The 23,096-nt window shown below is 39.0% G+C and overlaps 1 protein-coding gene across 2 annotated transcripts in view; it reads left to right on the forward strand.

Annotated features, from left to right (window-relative positions):
• arhgef40 (Rho guanine nucleotide exchange factor 40) overlaps positions 1-22,710 on the forward strand; it is a 38,175-nt gene extending 15,465 nt beyond the window's left edge. For both annotated transcript variants that reach the window (XM_018089736.2, XM_002934294.5), the window contains exons 9-21: positions 209-295; positions 1,234-1,361; positions 1,453-1,591; positions 2,690-2,898; positions 3,948-4,161; positions 4,500-4,586; positions 9,016-9,240; positions 13,157-13,327; positions 13,416-13,593; positions 18,585-18,701; positions 18,786-18,947; positions 19,082-19,137; positions 19,260-22,710. In XM_018089736.2, coding sequence (XP_017945225.2) covers positions 209-295; positions 1,234-1,361; positions 1,453-1,591; positions 2,690-2,898; positions 3,948-4,161; positions 4,500-4,586; positions 9,016-9,240; positions 13,157-13,327; positions 13,416-13,593; positions 18,585-18,701; positions 18,786-18,947; positions 19,082-19,137; positions 19,260-19,301 — 1,815 coding nt within the window. In that variant the 3' untranslated portion in view covers positions 19,302-22,710. The remainder of the gene's footprint in view (positions 1-208; positions 296-1,233; positions 1,362-1,452; positions 1,592-2,689; positions 2,899-3,947; positions 4,162-4,499; positions 4,587-9,015; positions 9,241-13,156; positions 13,328-13,415; positions 13,594-18,584; positions 18,702-18,785; positions 18,948-19,081; positions 19,138-19,259) is intronic.
• The last annotated feature ends 386 nt before the right edge of the window (positions 22,711-23,096 follow it).

A 23,096-nucleotide genomic window follows, 5' to 3' on the forward strand; every position in this document is an offset into this window, starting at 1 on the left:
TTTGCGCTAATGGCATACTGATTGCATTTAAATGTAGGCTGAGAAACAGCCCATTCGCTCCATGGTTTAAGTGCAGTGACAGACATGGTGTCAGCCTGGGCGTGCATGATGGCGTAGAAAAGTATGCATTTTTCTCACTATTTAACCACTGTTTCACCACTGTTTAAACAACATTACCTTATTCCCTTTTCTCTGCTTCTTTTTGCAGTCTTTGGTCAATCTGTACTCTTTGTGCTCAGATGTCCTACAATCTTTGGAGAGTGTGACACTAAGTCTGGATGCCGATAGCTCTCAGGTATTTACTGTTTCATACAGTTCTTTCTCCATGCAAGATATTTGCTTTTAAACAGATGGCCAGTGCATTTTAACTGCTGGTTGGTTGCTATGGGTTACTGCACTTGGGAAAACTTAGCGCCTTTTATTACATATCCCCATTTTTGTCATCTGACAGCAGTGGAGGAGGCAAGGGGGAGATTTCCAGCAGTTCAATATTTTTCACATTTATCAAAATATTTTCTGGATACTGAGGAAAAGTTTTTAACGAATTAACAAATATAACAAAGAATATGTCTTCTTCCACATTTTCCTGCAATTAAGAAAGTTTACCACATGTAATGCGGTGATACGAAAGTTAGTGAGTGGTAAGGCAATTTTATGGGATTGTCACCCCTGCGTTGCACAGATTTCCTGTGGGCAACAAATCTCCTCACATGCCATTGCCATAAAAAGACAATGCTGGCCTTTTTACCTCAGAAATAACATGATCAAAATAACAGGATCAAATGAAAATATCATTTTGTATTAAGACTGAGTGGTGCATTAGACTAGCCATTGTTCAGGCCTGGAACATGTTTATATAATTTGACAGTCAATAGAAAGGACTGGCTCTAAAACCCACACGTGGGACAGATTCGGGTCGACATTCGCACAAGATTTGTGGGTTACGGGTGGGTAATGGGCTGAGCTCTTCCTTCCCGACCATGACCTTACTGTGCCTGGCTTTTCTACCGATAGCCTCTATTTATAGGCGTGAACCTGCCCTCTCCCCATTTGACATTAGAGATGGGGTGGGGTGGGTTTATAAATAGAGGTGGATTTCCGGTCGGAATTGGGAGAGGACGGGTTAGGGTTGGGTGTGGGCTGACTTTTTTGACCCTCACATCACTAGTGTGCAGACCAGTTTAGTTCTTTCATCTTCTGTCAACAATCTTGTATTTGCTTGTGATCTATAAGGATAATCAAAGTTTAATATTTCAACACCGTGATGCCATGAAAAGTGCCCTAACTGACGAAAGACTGCAGCGGCTGCAAAGGGATGGAGGAACTCTAGTTGCAAGGTTGCAGAAATCTCCCTATCTAAGGTAATCTAAGTAAAAGTGTGCAAACAGCATGCAAGGGGGCTGTAGCTGAGAGAGATTGGGACCTGCTAAATTCCTGTTTTGTTTATTGTAGGCTTTGTGATCCAGTGATATTTGACCTGTATGAGAGAGTGGATGAGGCACTGCATCAGTTAGTTCAACTGTCTAACAAGAAACTACAGGAACTGGAAGCTAGAATATCGCCACAAGATTACAGAGACCAGACTCTTGTGGTGAGTGAGTGAAAATATTAATTCTGTACACCAAATTGTTTGTCCTATACAAGCTGCCAAGTACACACAATATTCCCTGACCTAACATATGAAAACTTAAAGGGGGAATATACTATTACTCTGTTTTTTTAATATGGGTTTTTGTTGTTGAAAAAAAAACTTGCATTTGGCACGATTTATCCACTGACAAATCCGTGACAATTCGAAAAAAAGGAAAAAATATGCCAGCTGAAACCTGTTGAGATCATGTAAATGTCAATGGCAGATGTCCCTTTTACACCTGGAAGTTCTTTCTTTGCTTTGTGGTTTTTGAGGTTTATTTTTTTTACGCTGGCTTTTGTGTTATACAATATAAAAAAGTCTGAGGAAAAAAAAAAATCAGACGGTTAGTAGTAAATGGCCATGCACCTGGGTGCCATAAATTGAAACATTGTTCAACAAGCCAATTCAGTGAGTAGGGCCAAAAGTGAATGAAGTCACCAAACAAGCATCCTCTTTTTCATCCACCGTATGAATATACAAAATAGGACAGCAACAGGTACATAGCAAAAGAAGGGTGATAAATATGTATTGCATGAGAACACAGTAGACCATTTTGTTTACTACTCATGCAATAAATCTTTAGAAATGGCTTTATTCCCCTATGTACCTTTAATTTAATATCTATCTATGGTGCAATTCTAATAAGCTTTACATACTGTATATACTGACAGAGACTTTCCACTGTGTTATATGACATTAGATTTGCAGTGTATTATATAGAAATACATCAAATTAAGGGGGTTTTGTCACAGAATGTTAGAATTCTACAAGATGTAAAAAAACCCTCTAGATCTGACAGCAAAGTCGTTTGGGGAGGCTCAAGAGGAAGTGAGTGGATGTGCATAAAAATGACATACTCACCACCAAGATATTATAAATGCCATACACTCATTAACCACTTTAGAAAGCAAGTGCTTCTTAGCCTGAGGATATGTTGCTTCTACTGTTTATAAATATTTAAACATTTATGCATTTTGCAATACTTAAGTAACTTTTGACTGTAAGAAAAAACATGGAATTAGACCCACAAATGAAGGAACTTTCTCTACCAAACAGTTACGATCAGCAGAGGAGAGTGAGTTTCCAGTGACAGAGCCAGAAAGTCGAAGGATAGAAGTTGGTGTTAGAATTCGGGGCTTAGAAGTTAGCAGTCGAGAGTTAGCTGACAGAACCTGCAGCCCGCCAAGGGGTCATGTACTCAGTAGAGGCGATGGCAGAGGACCAGATGCTCCATGGGGTGGCATTCCCAGGCCAGAAGGAAGAAGGTAAGTTCATCAAGTACTTTTGGCCTTCATAATTCTTGCAATATTGTACCTGCCTTTAATTCCACTTCTGAGTGCTATGCTATTTGTTAAACTTTTATTTGTTATCCTCTAGGGGAGTGGGTGCTATGATGTTACAAAATCACCCTGCAGTGAACCCCAATATCCACCTATTTAATTCAAGTTTCTGTCGGATGAATACAATCACAGACACACACGTATGATATTGTTAATTAATTACCGTATATACTCGAGTATAAGACGACCCGAATATAAGCCGAGGTACCTAATTTTACCTAAGAAAACTGGAAAAACGTACTGACTCGAGTATAAGCCTAGGGTGGGAAATGCAGCAGCTACTGCTAAGTTTTAACAATCAAAATAAATACCAATAAAATTACATTAATTGAGGCATCAGTGGGGTATATGTTTTTCAATATTTATTTCAAAGAAAAACCGTAAACTAGCTCTGTAAGCGGAGAAGAGGGTCAACAAAAACAATATGAGTACTACCCCATGCTCATTGCACATTGGCAAACTGGCAGCAGACCCAGTCCCGGAGGGATGTAAGGGGAAATAAGTATTGCTAGTGGGAGCCTAGGCCAGGGCACTGGAGGGTCTGGTTGCGGGTGGCCTAATTTGCACACAAAAGACAGAGGGTGCTAGTCTGGAGGGACCCATGGCACCCGACTCGAGTATAAGCCGAGGGGGACTTTTTCAGCACATTTTGGGTGCTGAAAAACTAGGCTTATACTCGAGTATATACAGTATCCCCTGCAGAAATGGTCCTCGTTCCCTCCAATTTAAATCCTTCATTTTATACTCTCTTCTATTCACTTTTCAGTATGGTATTCAACCACTGCAAAATTACTAGGTTAAGCTGAACCCTTGCGGAAAAAAAAACATTTAACTGTAATACAATGTTAAACTCAATCCTACTCAATTTATGCAGGGCAAGGTGCAAAAGCATGGCATTTTGTTTACATTTTCACCACTTTGCACCCTGCCCTGAGTCACAGAGAGTCCATTAGAGTGTTGCTACTTTGTTTTAGGTCCCCTCAGCGCTTGCTGCTAGATCTCTTGTGCTCTGAGCGGAGTTATGTGCAATCAATGCGCCGATCTCTGGAGGTCAGAGGATCATGTCCTGCTGGTCTGGCGCTGAGAGGCAGCATAGAGCAGCTTCTGAACTTTCACACTCGGTTTCTCCGGGACCTGCAGAACTGTGTATCCCAGCCACTGACTGTCTCCTATTGCTTCCTGCAACATGTAAGATACTTTTTATCCTAATCTAACTACCTTCTCTATATTGATGTTCTCTTCCTCTCTTTCTTAGAATGCAAAGTAATAATATTTTTTGCTTATTAAAATTAAAACATTTTCCTTGGCTTTCCTAAATTACCAATGTGACAGCACAAACCTCTGTTTGTTGTATTCAACATGAGTATAGATATATTATTGATTGGGCATATACTCAATTCCACAACACTTTTATGCTAAATATGATGTGTACCCAGTAAAACAGTGACATGTATTTATCTATGGACATGTATTAACTCAGTAACAACACAAAGTATATGTTTTTTATCTCTCTGTTATTTTTTTAGGCAGATCAGTTGCGGTTGTATTCTCTGTATGTAAAAAACAGACAAAAGGTAGAATTGTTTCTTCCATCTCCAAGCGGGAGCTTAAAGGTGAGTGAAAGACTAAAACTTTTATTAATAGTCACCCTAACAGCAAAAATTGTTTTTGCTAACTATATCATAGTTTTAAGTTGCATCTGCACATATTATTGGCAAATACAGGACTCATCTATCACAGATGTTTAGAATTACCAGTTTTTTTGGTTCTGGCTACACCAAACAAATAACCTTACCAATTATGCAAACCCACACATCAGGTGCTATTGCATGCCACCACCCAATCCATTCTTCAATGAGAAGATTATAAAATGACCAAGAATGAGTGGGGGCAAGGAGGATTATGGGATCTCTGTAAGCAAGGCAGATTTAGAGAACAATGTTACTTTTATTGATGCAAAGAAAACCCTTTATGCTTGATTATTTATTATTTATTACCTTATTATTTACATTGGATTAGAAAAAGAAAATAAAAAAGCTTTGGTTTTATTACCATAGTTAGCCAATTAAAGTACTATCTCTGTGCCATTTTTGTTGTGTTTCATCTAAACCTCTAAAATGAGGTTGAGCACTTATTTACAGAAAAATGTGACAGACAAGCGAAAATCACATTATTGCATAAAATTTCAGCAATTAATAACTGAGAAATAAAGTTCTTCCCATCAGCCCGCCAGACTATTTGAGATTTAACAAATGGTACAACAATTTTATCTGCATTTGCATTAGCCAAATATGGAAGCAATATAATATAAAAACAATAAAAAATAAAGACACTCGGAGCTAGTAGCATCTACTTGTCATTGCTACTAAAAAAGATAATGCTGATCCTTTACTGATAATTGTCTCTGTGTCTTTTAGCAGAGACAATTCTCAGTATTGTCTATGGCAGGGTATTTGTTGGAGTTTAGTAGCTGCTACTAATAGCACAGTGTGTCTTCACCCTAATACTTGCAGTGTTGGGGTCCTGGCCTGAATTTGATTCCGTTTTGGCTCCTGTTTGCATGCTGTTTGTATGTTCTAATTGTTCTTTTGTCAGTTTCCTCTCCATTCCACACTCCTCTCTACACTCCAAAAACAGGTTAACTAGCTTTTGATAACAATGGACTGTGTGTGAATGTGATAGGGAGCTTAGATTGTTAGCTCCACTGGGGCAGAGACCGATGTGAATAATGTATAATCTGAATGTGGTAATGTGTCAGCACTATATAAATACTAGGAAAGAAAGAAATAATAATGGAGGAACAGGTGCTGGCAATGACATGTTGATCACTACAGTTCTTCCTAAGAGAGGAATGCACTGATCATGAACACTGCGTGTCATGAGCTTTAAGACACTGAAGGAGTGCAGATATGCATAGGAGGTTTAGGCTAATGCCACACAAGGTGTAGGGCTGAAATTTTCGGCAAGCGGAAAAGCGATTGCCGAAAATTCAGCCCTACGCCTGCTACTTGTGCCTGTACCCGAATGAATGGGATACGCTCGGGTGCAGGCACATGTAGCCGATATACGCATGAAAACGCGAGAGAATGCAAAGTCTCGCGTTTTCATGCGTATATCGACTACATGTGCCTGCACCCGAGCGTATCCCATTCTACAGAACTTATCTGTTATCTGCTATGTAACCTGTGCCTTTTCTCCTTTTTTCCAGCTTGAATGTCTGCCCCCATGGCTACACAGCAGCTTATTATATAAATTATAGTAGTGTTACTGTAGCAAACACACCAGTTTTACCAGTGCAGGGCAACAGTGCATTATATTTTTATTACTTTAAAGCTCTTTTATTTTTTGGTGTTACTGTTCCTTTAACAAGAAAAGGGCTTTGTTTCAAATGCCAAGTGAATGGGATGTATTAAAGGACAAGGCAACTCAAAATATAATTTTTTGCCTAATAAAAGAAACCAAAATTCTAAGCAGCTTTGCAATATACATTTATTACAAGTTTGTAATGGTTTTTGAGTTATTTGTATATATAATTGCTATTAGAAGCAGTGCTTGCCTGTCCTTTTCTATTCTCTGCCCTGGTGGCTCAGACTGTTGAAACATTGTAACACAAGCCAGCAGCCTGACAGACCTGCCTTGCTGGAGAAGCAAGACCTTTGCAACATTGTTTAAAATGTAACAACCAGGAGTTCAGCAAATGCTGCTTTCAATAGCAATTACATTTACAAATAACATTTAAAGCGCTACAAATTTTGAATTATTTCATATTGGAAAGTTGCTTAGAATTATGTTTTCTTTCATTATGCAAAACTTTATTTTTGGGGTTGACATGCCCTCTAAGGAAAAAGTGTGATCTACATTATCAAAACTGCACATACGTCAAGGAGGATTAGCTGAGTAGAGGGCTGACATGTAGTTAGATGAAGATCATTTAGTTACTTGGCTAGTACAGTTTCAGTGTGTTGTTAAGAATGTAAAGGAGCATTTATTATTGAACGTGAGCAAGGGACAATGCAGTTCTTTTTGGATATTTAGAGGAAAATGGATATAATGAGACTTGTTATTAGCACTAACGAATAGTTGGGTACAAGTAAGCATTTCTAAGGATAAACTCGAAAATACCTTCTGACAACATTGTACTTGGGTTTAACTGGTTATTTCAGGACTGTGCTGTAATCATGTTTCATGGAGGAGATTTTTCTCACAGGGCTCCATTCACTTCAACTTACACAAAGCCTCCCTTGTATTACATCAGTTAAGTAAGATTAACAGGTTTCTGCAGAAGAACAGACAAGGTTCTCATAAGTTTAGTAACCTATAGCAACGAGCCGAATGTTTTATTATTTTAGCTTGGTTGGACCAGTAGGAGCTACATTACAATAGGAGTTGCCACTGTTCCTTCAGCAATCTAAGCTCTCAGGGGCCTAGAATTAGCAGGGTTTCAGGACAAAGGCAAATTGCATCCACATACCATTAAGAGACTGCAATAATATGTAAAGCAAATGACAAGACTGTTAGCATTAAAGTGCTGTAGACAAAGTAACCAAATCTACAAATCTAACCAAGCTTAGATTTGTAGGAACACAATTTTTTATCACATAAATAAATGCTAGTCCTCTGAAAAAAAAAGAATATAGGCCAAAGAATACATCCGCACACAAGTTTACATTAATCAGTAGCTCTAAACTGAGACTCCCTACTGCCTCCCATTGTCTTGAATGCAAAACCCCAGCCACAGCTGATATTGGCACTCTCAGGCATTTTCTATTTTAGTCAAAGTGAGACAGCAATGGGGCAATTTCAGATACTTTTTAGCTTAAAAGATACAGCCAAGTCAACAATATGGTGGATTTTACTCATTTTATACATTCAGATGTGCACCCCTAAATTACCTTTGAGCATCATGTATAAAGTGCTTATGTGCAGGATGGCCTGGGTTTATCTGTGGGCCTGGCGGATTCAGCACCTTTTGTGGATGGTGTATGTGGTGTGCCGTAGGCCGTAGGCAGAGTTCAGCTAGTTACTTGCTAAATTGATGCTGAGCTTGCCCAAACACACCAGAAAAGCAAGAAAATGCCTTGCAGATGCCTGCCTTCTCTTATTTATATAGCTGCACCTGCGAGCCCCATAAAGGTTTCCAGTGCACCCTTTAATCACAGCACAGTGCATGGAGTTTTTCGAACAGATGATTTTCAATGAAGCATCTCTAGGACATTGAAGCCTTGGTTTAATTATCTAGCAAAACCCTGCTATTATTTTCGGGGCCCTCTGCTGATCGTTAAAACTGCCTTGCTTTCCACTTTGACTCTTTCCTTTTTATAGCATGTAGCACCCTCTGCTGTTAAATTAGAAAACTGCACAAACATCACACATGCAATCATTTCATTTCTTCTATGCACTATATATAACTGTCAGAAATGCACAAAAATAATGGGTTTTCTTTGTATAATTTGTAAAAATGATACTCCCCATTGCTCTTTAAGTAAAGCACTCTTTACTGTGCACAGTACAAATTCCAATCTGACTGAAATGCAGATAAAAATCGGTGACTTTTTGACGAGTCACTTGTACTCGTGATACAGACATTAAATACAGGCCAGGATATATCCCAGCAACAATTCAATAACAGACTCTACTAGCCAACCTACTGGAACAAGGGTCTGAGGATTTATATTATTTCTCTTTTCTAAATGTTTAATAAATAATATTAGAACCATTAGCTCATTAGGAAACTTTTTTTCCAATTTTCTGAAAGGCTATTTCATACAGGGCCTCTATCTACTTATGTTCCTAATGACCACCATTTTGTTAATCCAATCCATTTATTCTACCCATCAATCTCTTCAATGGAATGAAAGATTGTGTATTGGCCCTTCCATCCTACAGTTTTTCTGGAGAATGTTTGTGGTTGCAACCCATGTAAGCACGCCTCTGATCTAGTGTAGTCAGTAATATTTTCTGTGTACAGGGACATACCTAACCAGTAGGGCATTATAAAAAAAGATACAAATTTTTGCCATCCTGTATCATTATTTCCAACAGGGCAGGCGCAGGGACCAAAAGGAGGAGGATGACTCAAGAATAATATTGCAGAGACCACTGGAGCAGCTGGATCAATACCAACGTTTCTTGGGAGACATGATGCAAGAGTGTGACCAGGAGAATGAGCAGGAGCGCCAGTCCCTGCATACAGCTCGGGAACTTGTTAGCTCCTTGGTGCCTTATGGGAAAAACCTATTGGCTGTTGAAGCAATCCGTGGGTTTGAGGTAAGTTTGGTCAATGGTCAATATGTAGTTTACTATCTGAACAAATAAAGCAACAAGAATTTGTATCAGTTCAGTTTCACAATATAAAAATCATGCAAAGTATTTACCCCTAATATAATTGATTTAATTCATATATATTATCAAATTAGAGTGAAATATTGTTTGCTATAGTGTATAGTCCTTGGCTTTGAACTAAAAAAGCACGAGGTGAAATGTTAGGGGGAGGGTTTTTATGCCATTGAGCTAGACCTGAGATAGAACCTTTTTACATTAAGGTGGCAATTTTATTTTAAGGTCATGGAACTCCAAGGTGACTTCTAGTGTCCTCATATTTTACAACAACAACAAAAAAAAGCAAATCATTTTGGGACTGGGGTTCAAACATTGCAACAAAACATAAACAAACATAATAACATTGTAACAAAGTAAGTTAGTTTTAAAAGACAAGTCCATCAAGTTTAGTCTTTTATGCCTTTATATACCCTGCCTAACTGCCAGGCCAGGATTTGTGGCGAGGCTATAAAGGGCCAGGCCTAGGGCGGCACAGATTTAGGGGCAGCATGCAGCCCCACCGCAATTAAATTTTGCTCCCATACAGAGCAATGGGGACCTCACCCCACTGCTCCGTATGTGAGCGAATGGGAGCAGCTTCAGGGCGTCCGGATAAGAAATCTGGTGCTGCTAACTGCTAGTTGATCCAGACTCCATAGGAAGGCAAAAATCCTTCTTGACTCCAAGATGGCAATCGTACCAGTCCCTGGATCAACTTGTACTATCTCCCATAACCCTGTATTCCCTCACTTGCTAAAAAGCCATCCAACCTCTTCTTGAAGCTGTCTAATGTATCAGCCAGTACAAGAGAATTCCAAAACTTCACAGCTCTCACTGTATAAAACCCTTTTTGAATATTCAGGCAGAAACTTCTTCCTTGTAATTTGAGTGGGTGCCCTTGTGTCTGCTGGAAGGATCTACTGGTAAATAAAACATTAGACTGATTATTATATGATCCCCTTATATATTTATACATAGTTATCGTATCACCCCATAAGCACCTCTTCTCCAGTGTAACAATCACAACCTTGCCAGTCTGAGACTTTCCATACCCTTTACCAGCTTAGTTTCCCTTCTCTGGACCCTCTCTAACTCAATAATATCCTGTTTGAGCACTGTAGACCAAAACTGCATGGCATATTCTAGATGGGGCCTTACCAGTGCTCTGTAAAGTGGAAGAATTACCACATAAAGTGGAATCATAACAGGGGATTATTTCATGTTCAAAATCTTTTAGGCCCTTGTAAATTCATCCGTACCAGGGCTTTTTATTCATATAGCATATTCCTGATCACTGCCAAACTCATGTCTATTTGAATAGTACATTAAGTCCATTGTTTTAGGGTTCTGATAAATGCCATATGTAGGGAATTAAGTAATCCACATGAAACTGATTGAATGGCTAACTAGATTTCCCCGAAGAGAAGTCTAGGCTGCAGGCATTAAGATTTACTAAAGTTATGGTACTTGCAGAGAGTATTTTCAAGATGGATTCAATTGCTTGTTGAGCATTAGGCAAGTAGATTGAGGCTAAACTAGTGGCTCCTATTTCCCCTAGTAAATTAATCAATTTATTCTTCTTCATGAAAGCAAAACTGACTGTGTGCATAGACTGTCCCATCTCTATATATTTGCATTAATAGACATCAACAAGGATGGCTATTTTGTCTTTCTGAGGATTTTTATAACTGCTGCCATAAAGGCAGTTGCTCTAGTGGTCAGGAAGGTAGTGCTTTTTGCTATTATTGTCTTCAACAAGTGCATTAACCAAGGCAAGCAATCGACTCCTTATTGTATGTATAAGTGATATAAGGAGAGACAAAATGTTCTGTGGTCTGACAAGCTATGACCTTCTGTTTAAAGGGAAAAAAATGTATTTTCCCTTTTACTGTTAATTGAACACAGAATACAAGAAATCTAACTGAATACATTGTGGGAAAAAAACAGACAGAAAAATGTAGGCAACACCTAGGTACTCTTTGTTGTGAAGTTAACATATTTACCTTTTGCCTTAGGAGCCAATTTACTCTAATTTATTTATTTTTGTAAAAAAACAAAACAAAGCAAAACAAACTTTCCTATTCAACGTATTTTCTGCCCAGGACAGAGGTACAGGTTAAAGGAGAAGGAAAGTCAAAGTCACTTGGGGGTGCCAAAATGTTAGGCACCCCCAAGTGACTTCAGTAGCATACCTTTTACCCCAGGCTGGTGCCCGTTAGGAGAGAACAGCACCAGCCTGGGGTAGCTGCCAGCGCTTCCTCCTTTCTGGTTCGCTGCGCGCACATGCGCAGTAGAGTGAAAAGCTGAACTTTAACAGAGAAGTCGGCTTTTCATTCTAATGCGCATGCGCCTGTCCCGGACAATCAGCAGCAGCACGAGTAGGAAGGAAGCGCTCGCTACAGGTACCCCGGGCTGGTGCTGTTTTCTCCTAAGGGCTCTGAAATCGTCTGCGCAGCGTGTGCCATCCCACCGGCAACTTACATTTTCGCCGATGGGATGGTAGTTCGGGGAGATAAGTCGCCCGTGACAAGGGAGACTTGTCACGGGCGACTAATCTCCCGGTGTGTCAGAGCCCTAACAGGGGCACCAGTCCTGGGTACAAGGTAAGCGATTAAAGTCTCTTTAGCCTAACATTTTGGCACCCCCAAGTGACTTTGCCTTTCCTTCTCCTTTAATGGGGGTACCGTTTTAAAGTGGGAGTGATGTGCTTGGGGGGAAGGGGGCATGCATAGGGTTTACATATCAAGAAGCCCTTCAACTAATATTAAAGCATTCCATTTTCACCCCAATGCCTTTATATGGTGATGGATAAGGCCATCCATTTCTTCTGATATCATTAAAATTAATTACATAGAGCAGTGCTGTCCAACTTCTGTTGTACCGAGGGCCGGAATCTTTCCGACCTACGTGGTGGAGGGCCGATAATGGAAGCCAGTTCACTGTGTGTGCCATTCTTGGCTGGTTTGTGCCATACTTGGCCTGTGTGTGCCATACTCTGCCTGCCCTACCCTGCCTGTGTGTGCCATACTCTCCCTACCCTGCCTGTGTGTGCCATACTCTGCCTTCCCTACCCTGCCTGCGTGTGCCATACTTTCACTGTGTGTGCCATTCTTGGCTGGTTTGTGCCAAACTTGGCCTGTGTGTGCCATACTCTGCCTGCCCTACCCTGCCTGTGTGTGCCATACTCTGCCTTCCCTACCCTGCCTGTGTGTGCCATACTCTGCTTGCCCTATGCTGCCTGTGTGTATGGCACACACAGGCAGCCTACAGTGACACAATGCTGGCACTGCTCCTACAGTCTGCACAATAACTATATATTAAAAAACTTTTTAATTGCAGTGCCACCTCAGTATATGTTCTTTTTGTAGTATGCAGGGATTATTTGTGGGTTTCTACTGCTCCTGAGGTGTGAACAGGGGAACAATGTGGGTGATTACAGCCTGAGCCTGAGGTGTGAACACTGCAGGGGGTAAACAATGCAGAGATTAAAAGGTGTGAACAGTACAGGGGATTACATATTTAAACAATACAGCCTGATTACAGCCTGAATCTGAGGTGAGAACTATGCAGGGGGGGCAGTTAATCACAGTACTGATACCATTTAAAGCTTACACAAGAGTAAGCCATCAAAGCAGCCAGACAGGTGGGGGGCCACACAGAGGGGGGCCAGTTGGACAGCACTGACATAGAGTATTCCTTAGTGTATTTCATATACATACTACATAGCACATTCTCTTGATATTTTCCCTAGGGGTTGTTCAATAAGTAAGTTTCATATTATTCTAAAAAAAACATTAATCTACTGAAAATTTGTCAGTTTCTATCAGTTGTTTTATTGCAGTCACTGACATCTTCCTACTCACAGGTGGATGAGAAAGAACATGGTCGCCTCCTACTCAAAGATGTTTTTACCGTAATATCAGGGAGGAAGAAATCTCTACGACATGTATTCCTCTTCCAAAAACTTCTGCTTTTAAGCAAACTCAAGACAGCAGAGGGAGGTTTGGAGAACTATGGTTACAAGCAGTCTTTTAAGGTAATTACATACATGAATTTGTTTTAATTGCAAATGTAGCTCTGCCTGATAAAGAAAGGATTTTATATATTCCCATGCTGCTTTGCAGACAGCTGACATGGGTCTTACAGAGAGTGCTACAGAAGCAGACTTCCGACTAGAGCTCTGGTTTCGAAGGCAAAAATCCAGGGAGACATTAGTATTACAAGCAGAGAGTGCAGGAGTGAAGGAAAACTGGACTAATGAGATCACCAAACTGCTCTGGGACCAGGGAGGCCTAAGCAAAGGTAGGTTCTGCCTACATTGGCATGTGTGCGGTCTCCTAGGCCTAAATCAGATTGTGAAAGGAGCAAAAAAGGGCAAATAGAACTCACGTTTATGCTGCCCCAAATGTGTCATAAAATAATTTTTTCAACATTCATATAGGAAAAAGGATTCATAACAGATTTTCGAGATTTCTATTGCTTTTTCAGCATGCGCCAAAAGAATAAGGTTGTCACTCAGACAGCAAACACTGAAAATGACACCAGTTCTATTACTGCACAGTTGGGTCTGATTTGCGAATACATGCGTACACAGTTGCAGTAATTTGGCTGTATAGGCACAGAGCAAATGTGCCATTGTGGCATTGTGGGTAAAAAATTTGTGCTCGAAATTGCACTTTGCTCACTGCAATTGCAGCTGTACATGTTCCATATAAACATTTAATTAACGATAATTTTTAATAAAATAACTACTAATTCACCAAATATGCTACAGGGCTGATGATTATTAAATTCTGATGCTAATTGTTTCAGAGCTGCCATGTAGTAATTACTTGTATTAATTACTAATCAGCCTTATATTGTGATATTTATATTCTATATATACAGTATATGTATTGTGTGTCTGTCACTCTGTAAGTGACAACAGCACAGAGCATGTGCAGTAATTCAGCAGAAAAGAAGATGGGGAGCTACTGGGGCATCTTTGGGGGCACAGATCTTCCCTGCTAAAGGGCCGCGGTTGCCTTGGGCTGGTACAGAACCCCAAAACATAATGTACAACATTTCTGCCCTACTTCTTTAGTTAGGCTTTAGTCATCCTTCAAAAACACCAAAACTCATATTTTTTACTTTGTTTAACTGATGGCTCACACACCTGGTATTGCAGAACTATAAAAAAATAATTCAGTTAGTTATAATGTTTTTCCTGTACTCCCTCTTCTTCTAAAGGAGCCATGTATGGGTGCTAACTTGGTAGCTAGTTAAGGGGGTCAAAACGATGGTCTGAATTTTCATGGAAAGGCAAATTTCCCTAGTATTATAGTGCAATGACTACACCTCGGATATGTCACAGCACAAGTTTAAAAGCGTTTGTGGGGTTGACTTATCAAAGTTTTTTAAATTTAACAAAATGTTTTCCCTGCATCAGGCCAGTTATTTCGGTAGGTGTTAGTGCCAAGCCCTGCTACTGAAGTGCACTGAGCACTATAACCCTGTAGAGCTGCTCAAAGCAGTTGAACACATTGACAACAACTGACGTGTATCAGGTCTGTTAAATGTTTGTTAAAATGTTTAATAAATGGGGGAAACATCAAACTGCTGGGTATCCTTTCGAATTCATCAATTCAATATTTATTACGGTAGCTGCTGTTTTACTTTTGAAAGTATAGCCTCTAGAGTTGCTACAGTATGGAATGCTTACTATGTGTTTTGAATAGGGAAACTAAAGGTTTAAACACTGGACATGAGCCAGTGTTGGACTGGGATTTCAGGGGCCCACCAAAAAACTTTACACCATAGGCTTCAAACTATTTTTCCTCCTTTCCTCACCCAACCTGTTTATTATCCTAGTCTCTTTTATTTACATGCTAATATCTATTCTTCCATGTATTTCTCCTCTTTTTTCCCATTCAGAAATAGGGAATGACCGTGAAAAAGGCCATATGTTCAAGAGCAGGAGGGTCCACTTACACCTGGGGCCCACCGGGAGTTTTCCTGGTATCCTGGTGGGCCAGTCCGACACTGACATGAGCCATATGCCAGTATATTGGGCATCCCTCAGTAATGGAATATTACTGCCTGGGCCTGTGTGACTTTTCTATTAAAATTTCAGGGACTAGGGGTACTTTGTTTTAGGGCATTGTACCACAATGTCTGATCCATTTCCCAAGTATCCCCTGCACCACCCTCAGCAGGCACATGCACAGTATACTAGTATATTCCCAAAAGTACTGTACTGCAAAGTCAGAGGTTTGCCTCACTGGCCACTGGACTTGACGAGCTCCTTCAGAAGTAAAAAAAAGCATAAGCTATGCTGCTTTCTTATTGCTCGACTAAATACTTTATTGAAAGCATTGAGGTCAATTAAAGGAACAGTAACACCAAAAAATTAAAGTGTTTTAAAGTAATTGAAATATAATGTACTGCTGCCCTGCACTGGTAAATGTTTTGTGTTTGCTTCAGAAACATTACTAGAGTTTATATAAACCCTGGGGGCAGCCATTCAAAAGAAGAAAAGGCACAGGTTATATAGCAGCTAACAGATAAACCCTGTAGAATACAATTATTTATATAAACTATAGTAGTGTTCCTGAAACAAACACCCCAGTTTTACCAGTGCAGGGCCACAGTACATTATATTTCAATTACTTTAAAACACTTTCATTTTTTGGTGTTACTTGTTCCTTTAAGTAATAGCTGGGTCATTGAGCTCAGAAGCATCATGGACATGATGTCATGTAACACAATTCAGAAAGGGCCTCCTGTGTAGAAGTGAGAGTTTTTTAAGGCATTGTTATAATCTTTACGTAAAAAAAGGGAGCCACATGACTAAAGGATTTACAGAAATAAGGAATTTCAGTTTAATCCGGGTGAGAATGGATAAGCATTTTAAAAAGGTATGCATAGCTGAGCTTCAGCCAGTTAAAAGGAAAAGTAACGACTATAATAGCTTCAATGGTAACCCAAATATTCTCAGTCTACAGGGACTCATTGGGGCACATTCATTAAAGTACGACAGGTCCGATTACATAAAATGTATATTTTTTCTAAAGTGTACAACTTTTGTGTATTTTCTGAGATATTTTCATTAATTTGCGTGACTTTTTTGTACTTTGCGACAATTTGTGCAACAAAATAATATTTGTCGCACCGAGTACAAAAGTTTCGGATTCATTCAAGCTTCGGTATGGTGACTTTCCTTGGGCCAGGTTGGAGCTGCAGAAATCATGCACTCAAGGTTCAAAGTTAGAAAGGTTTTCCTGCTGTTTATGATCGTTCGGATACAAAAATTTGGCGCCTATCGGATCGCCATTCGCAAACGATCGTTTCAATACGAAAATTTCAGAACTTTCAGATTGTAAGTATGAAATCTTTGTATTCAAACGAACGGAATTTTCACGAGTTATGCAATCATCAGAAATTATCAGATTTCGTGATTCGGATTCGTACTTTAATGAATGTGCCCCATTCTGTCTAAAAATGTATCAGTACACCGTTGGGTGCCATTAACACTTTTTAAGCTACAGTTAAAGTAGCAAAGCAAACAAGGAATAAAGGAAGCAAATCAACTAACCTAACAGCACTCTATCACTTTTATTTATATACTTAACATTTTACACTGAATTTAACACAATATTAGTATTTATACAGTATTACATATATCATACATAAGTCCCTTTCCTTCCCTGGAGGATTTTTTTTTTTTTGCTTCAAAGCGCTGTTTTTTTGTGTGACAAAGTTGCAGTTTTCATGCGACTAAATAAAACATTCTGAATTTTTGTGAAGTTTCTCGCACATGCTTTTTCATTTCAGATTCAGAGTGCATTCAAATTTTTAAATAAAAAAATGAGAAATGTTAGTAAATCTGCCCCGTGCTTTATGTATGAAACATAAAACAACACTTAAACAGTGTTAAAATGTGTCATGTAATAAAACAACACTTTCAGCTACAACAACACTTCAACAAAGTTTTTTCCACAAATGTCAGAATCTTTGTTTTATGCAGCTAAAAAAGCCTATCCTATTGTTAAGGGAAAGTCCATATACTTGATAAATCACATTCAGTTAGCACATTCAGTTAGGCTTATGTAAAATAAGTAGGGATGCACCGAATCCCGGATTTGGTTCGGGATTCGGCCAAATCCCGGCTTTTTTTTTAAGGATTCGGTTTTAGCCGAACCAAATCCGAATTAGCATAAATTAGCATATGCTAATTAGAATTCAGAAAGAGTTAAATGGGCATCTGATTTTTAACCCTTTCCAATCTCAATTAGCATATGCTAATTAGGATTCAGATTCGGTCGAATCCTTCTGGGTGGGTTCAGTGCATCCCTAAAAATAAGCACATAAAACCATTATAGAGAGGAAGGAAGGATTTCAAGATTCAAAATTCTTCACTTCACAGTGGAAAAAGTTTAGGGGGGTTAGAGCACACAGTGAGCCTAAGGGATGTGAGGAATTGGTCCCAGTGAGCACAGAGACAAACCATCATAGTTTACGTTCAGTTTGTGAAATTAGGAATGTGTAAAAAATACATTTATCTTTGGAAGTTCAGATCATGTTTATGCACCTTTTCAACATTGGTGCAACTGAATGAGCTCATGTCTAAAAGGGGGTATATTTCCCTTTAAAGGGACAGTATACCCCATTGTCAAATGTGAGTGCAATAAATAAAGCTTGGGCCAAACATACTTTTTGCCTATTGTTTTAATCCTAAAAATTCTATGGTTTGTGTTATTTCTTAAGATAAAAAGTTAACCTGAAGCTATTCTTCATAGATAGATAGTGAAATAGATTGCCAAATGCACAAATAATCCTCCTGCATAACGGACTCCTGCTGGCAAAACAACAACAAAGGGTAAAGGAAGGGGGTTGTACACTGGTAATATAGTTATAGCTAAAAAAAAATAACAAAAACCATAGATTTCTTATGATAAAAACACAAATAGTATACGCAATATACTATAGTATACCCAAATAGTATGTTCAGCACAAACCCTAATCATTGCACTAGTGTTAAACAGCATGGTATAACTACCCATTTAACTGCAAATTCTTAATACAAGATGACATACAAATTGTTTGTTTGTGAGGCCAGTTGTTTATGAGTTGCATCACTTTATTTAGAGAAGTCAGACAATAATTTAATAATCCAAGATAAGGGTTGCTTTGAAACTGTTACTCTTAGCGAGTCCCAGTTGCAGACAGCAATGTGATGTTTTGACAGCAGTATTTCATAACCTATTCTATACTTAAGTCCTGTTTAAACAAGCCCAACCTTATTTTGCTTACAGAGCAAAGAAGCCCAGATACGTCCACAATTGGTTCCAGTCACCGCTCTTTTCTTGACATTAAAGCTGGCTTCAGTGCAATAAGTGAAAGGACTGTCAGTGCCTTGCTGACAGCCAGAGGTGAGTTTGATTGTGTTCTGTGGCTGGAGTATGAATATAAGATGATCACATTTGTAATATAAGGCACTGTTTCATTCCCACCAGGTTCTCGTACTCGGTCATCAGTAGCTCTTTCTTCTTTGGAGCACAGCCCAGCCCCTTCATCTCTTTGCCTTGCCCTAACCCCAGGACCAAGCCCAAGGAGACTGCGTTCTCCAGGGGGGGTATATATGGCAGACAAAATCAATGAGGAAGACACTTTCCTAGGCAAGAACCATCAGTCTGCATATATCTTATATAATTGTTTTCTTATTTGTAGAATGTTATTTTGTAGAATGTCTTGCTGTGTCAATGGTTCTAGCTGTTTTTCTGCTTGGAATCATATTATTTTTATGTTTTAGGTGGGCCAGTGTGTTTGAAATCAGTTTCACCAATTACTGAGGGAGAAAAGCCTAAGGTGAGATAAACTAACATCCTTGCATATATATATATATATATATATATATATATATATATATATATATATATAAGTGTGTACTTCTATAATGTACAACATTTGTAACTTTTCCTTTTCTTAAGGGTTTACCAAATGAAGACATCTTTCCTTCCACCTCCGTCTAAGACAAGCAAACATGAAGCCCTGGCAGATGGAAATGTGCTGTTATGGTGCTGAAACCACTAAATCAGAATGAAAGCAAAAGTACAAGCACATGTGGAAAGCTTCTCAATGACCTCAAGAGATAATGGTGCTAACACAAAACCAACAATCCCAAATATAGTAAGCCATTCAGTAAAATACATTTAAAAGCCATTCCACATTACTCACAATCAGGCTGAATTGCTATCAGTAAAATAATAAAGAATCAATCAATGTGCTTTCCAACATTTGATTAAAATGGAAGGAGAAGCGATCAGAAGATTCAACTGCAACATTTGACTTATCTCTTATGAATAACGTCTTGGAGAGTACATTCAAACTTAAAAACATCTTCTGTCAGTAGGAGAAGGTAGCATTGTACTGTATAACACGCTGGGACTGTAATCATTTGTTTTTTTTTGTTTTTTTTACTGCTATGAGAATCTCTGTGAGATCAAGTAAATGGGTTACAAGCCATTTGCACATCAGTATGCCAGTATTAACCAGTGAGCATATATACAAAAGCATGTGCCCAGCCGCTGATACTGAGAAATACCAAGAAAGAGGCTCATCCATTTATTATACATGCTGGTGTCATTACACCCTAAAAAGAGCTGCCAAAGAAGGCAAAGAGCCTAACATTGCTTCTAATGACATTTCTGCACCTGACTGTATGTAACAGCACAAGGATCAACTTCAACAGCAGCAAGTTAACTATATCCTGAAATGCAGCTACTGTAAATATGTGTAACCCTTTTTATAATCTTTTTTTTTGCTGATTAATTGCAGTTAATCTTTTTGGCAATATAAATAATGGGCCTTTAGTGTTCTTATTAATAGTTAATATACCTTGGGTACTTACATGCTGGAAATAGCCTTGAATATTCAGGAATGCAAGACCTTATATAAGGAATCTTTATATCTTGGCATGAGCTGCACATTAGCTGTTTAAAGACATTCAGTTAAGAAGTATATATATGGGACTTTTGTCATAAATGAAGCAAAATGCATAGATGGAAGGCATAAATCTAACATTTACAGAACTGAAGTAAATCTAGGAAATAGCCCCAGTTTGGAGGACTAACAGGATCATTGACAGATGCCATTACATTATAAGAATCACTGAGTGCTGTCTAATTTGTAGTGATGTTGATGTAGATCAGGGGGTTAGGGTTGAAATTTGGGTGACCATTCAGGGTTTGGGTTGGGTATGGGTCAAAAGTTTCCCTGTCTTAGAACTAGAAGCACATGCAGTAGTAATATACAGAATGGTGCAAGTCCTAATATGACAACATTGTGGTGGTTAGGGTCTGGTGCAAGTTAAGGTTTTGTGGGTTAGGGTCGGTTTTTCCTGACCCACACATCACTAATCCTTTGTTTGCTATATTCAGCATGGTTTACAATATTAGGAGCTATAGTTTTGTAACAGTTGGATAACCAAATGATGACTATGGCTTGATCTAACCAATGAAATGGAAGTGTCACGTGTGAGCTACCATACCCACTTTATTTGGCTTAAAAAAATTTAAAAGAAATATCACATATTACATAAGGGAAGGGATTTTTAGAAAGGTTAGCTATGTTCTTAATTTTATTATGGTACAATTACTCATATTATGCACTTTTTACATTGCCCTTCCTTTAAAGGGCAATCCTACAAAGTAAATCCCACAAAAAACCCACAAGGTTTATGAAATGTCATCTTGTTGGATTGCTCTATGAGCAATAATGATCTAACCTCCCAAATATGCCCAGCATACATTTACCTTCTGCCTATTCCCAGCTAACATTGTGCACATGACAAGTACAGAGATTGGAATTCACTCAGTGCAGCTTTAATCCTATGGTTTATGTGCTGAGCATGTACTGACCCGCTATAATCAGTGACGAAGTTGTACAAACAAGAATCAGCATGGAGGCACAGAGGGCAAAGCCAGAAAGCCAGAACTTGTGTCTTATAACTATACTCCCAATGAGGTTATACAGCAGGATTATATATACAGTATGACTTTGCTTTGTGTGTGGTTTCTTTGCCCTTTGCCATGATTAGCAAACTACGTGCTGCCTCAAGTATATTTCACATGATGAAGAATGTCTGTTACATACAGTAACTATACATATGCCTTTTGTGTGGCTTTCTAAAGACAATTAACAAGCTGTATATGATAAGCCAGAATGGGCTTGGCTTCTATCATACCATCCAATAGCAGGGAGCTTTTACTTTTTGTTTAGTGTCACCACTATTCAAAACAGTCAGAGATCTTGCTTATTAGGGAGCAACATAGTGCCATTTGCACGCAAGGATGAATATTGCCATTACTTTTTCGTCTAGTTGGCATAACAGCATGCCTGTGTGTAGGCGCAAAACAAGATAATTGGCTGATTGGAGTCAGTTTAGGACTGATTGGAATTTAATGAGGTATTGTAGCAATCACCAGGATGAATACTAAGCACCATACTGAAATATAAGAAATGTTTTTTTGACAAATGTGTCAGAATGTGTTTGAGTAGTCGAACCCCATTCTGTTCTGTGAGTTGTTAGAGGTCAGTGGCAGTGCTGAGCTCTAACACCCCTCACAATTTTTAAATTAAACCAATTAAGATTAACGATTTAAACAAACTGTTTTCTGTCCTGTAATGAATTGTTGCCTCGAGGAAAAGGGCTTTGCACAAAAGTGGGCAGCCTAGAAGGAAATGCTGGGCTCACTACATGTAGGTATCAGCAGGCAATATATCCTTTCATTAGGTATACTGCTGCAAGACTGGACTGATGTATTTAAGGGCACAAATGTGCTACTTTGGTGATTGGGTATAACAGCCAGATTCACATTGTGATCAACTCTGTGTAGAGATCCACCTGTTGCACACTTTATAGTTATAGCTTTCTGTCAGCTTCTACTTGGATCCAACTTCTGATATCTCTTCAGTGAGTAAAATAATGCTCTGAAATATTATGGTACTTGTCCAGTCATTAACTTGACTCCGTTGTATTGCTAGGTATGTAGGGCACAGTATTGCCCCTGTTATCATCTCTATGTTACTCCATGGTACATTTCTGCCTCAGTTTATTATGTTACACAGTTGTAATATCTATTCTTGACTATGTTTTCTATGGAAATCTCTATTATTTCTGTACACAACAATCAAGTGTCACTGTTATTGGCTACCTTAGTAGAACAATTATTCATGTAGTGATGCCATTGATAAAGAAAAGCACTTATTTTATGAGACTAAAAAGTTATGGTACAATTTATTCGTCCATTTCTACCACCATGTATATGCATTTATTGCTGGAATCTGCCCCTCAGATGTTTATTTACTTTCTGGCATATCCTTTGTTTTCCACACTGGTCCTTGGCACATATTTTCATATTAAATCTATATCTGAAAGTACTGATTTATTGTCTAATTGCCAGCATAAAATATATGTTAATGCCAACAGAAGGGTAAACGCCTCAGGGTTGATACTAGGGGTAGGCAAAAGAGGCACGTGCCTAGGGCACAATGGTGGGGGGAGGGGGTGCTAGGCACTTACCTCTTCTGCCTACCCCTAGTTCCTTAACATTAGAGAAAGGCAGCAGTGGACAGGCAATTAAACACACTCAAAGTTGACAAGCAGAGGTTAGTGTTCGGTGTGTCACTTCATCCCCCACCCATTCCTTGCGCCACACTTCGTACCCAAGGGGGGGAGGGGGTTTGCTTTGGCCAAAAGTTTTGCTTGGCCAGGCACTGAAATGGGTATTAAATGGTAGAACACTTTTAACAGGGATACATAGACC

Source organism: Xenopus tropicalis, chromosome 1 (genome assembly GCF_000004195.4).
Source record: "Xenopus tropicalis strain Nigerian chromosome 1, UCB_Xtro_10.0, whole genome shotgun sequence".
Taxonomy (NCBI): domain Eukaryota; kingdom Metazoa; phylum Chordata; class Amphibia; order Anura; family Pipidae; genus Xenopus; species Xenopus tropicalis.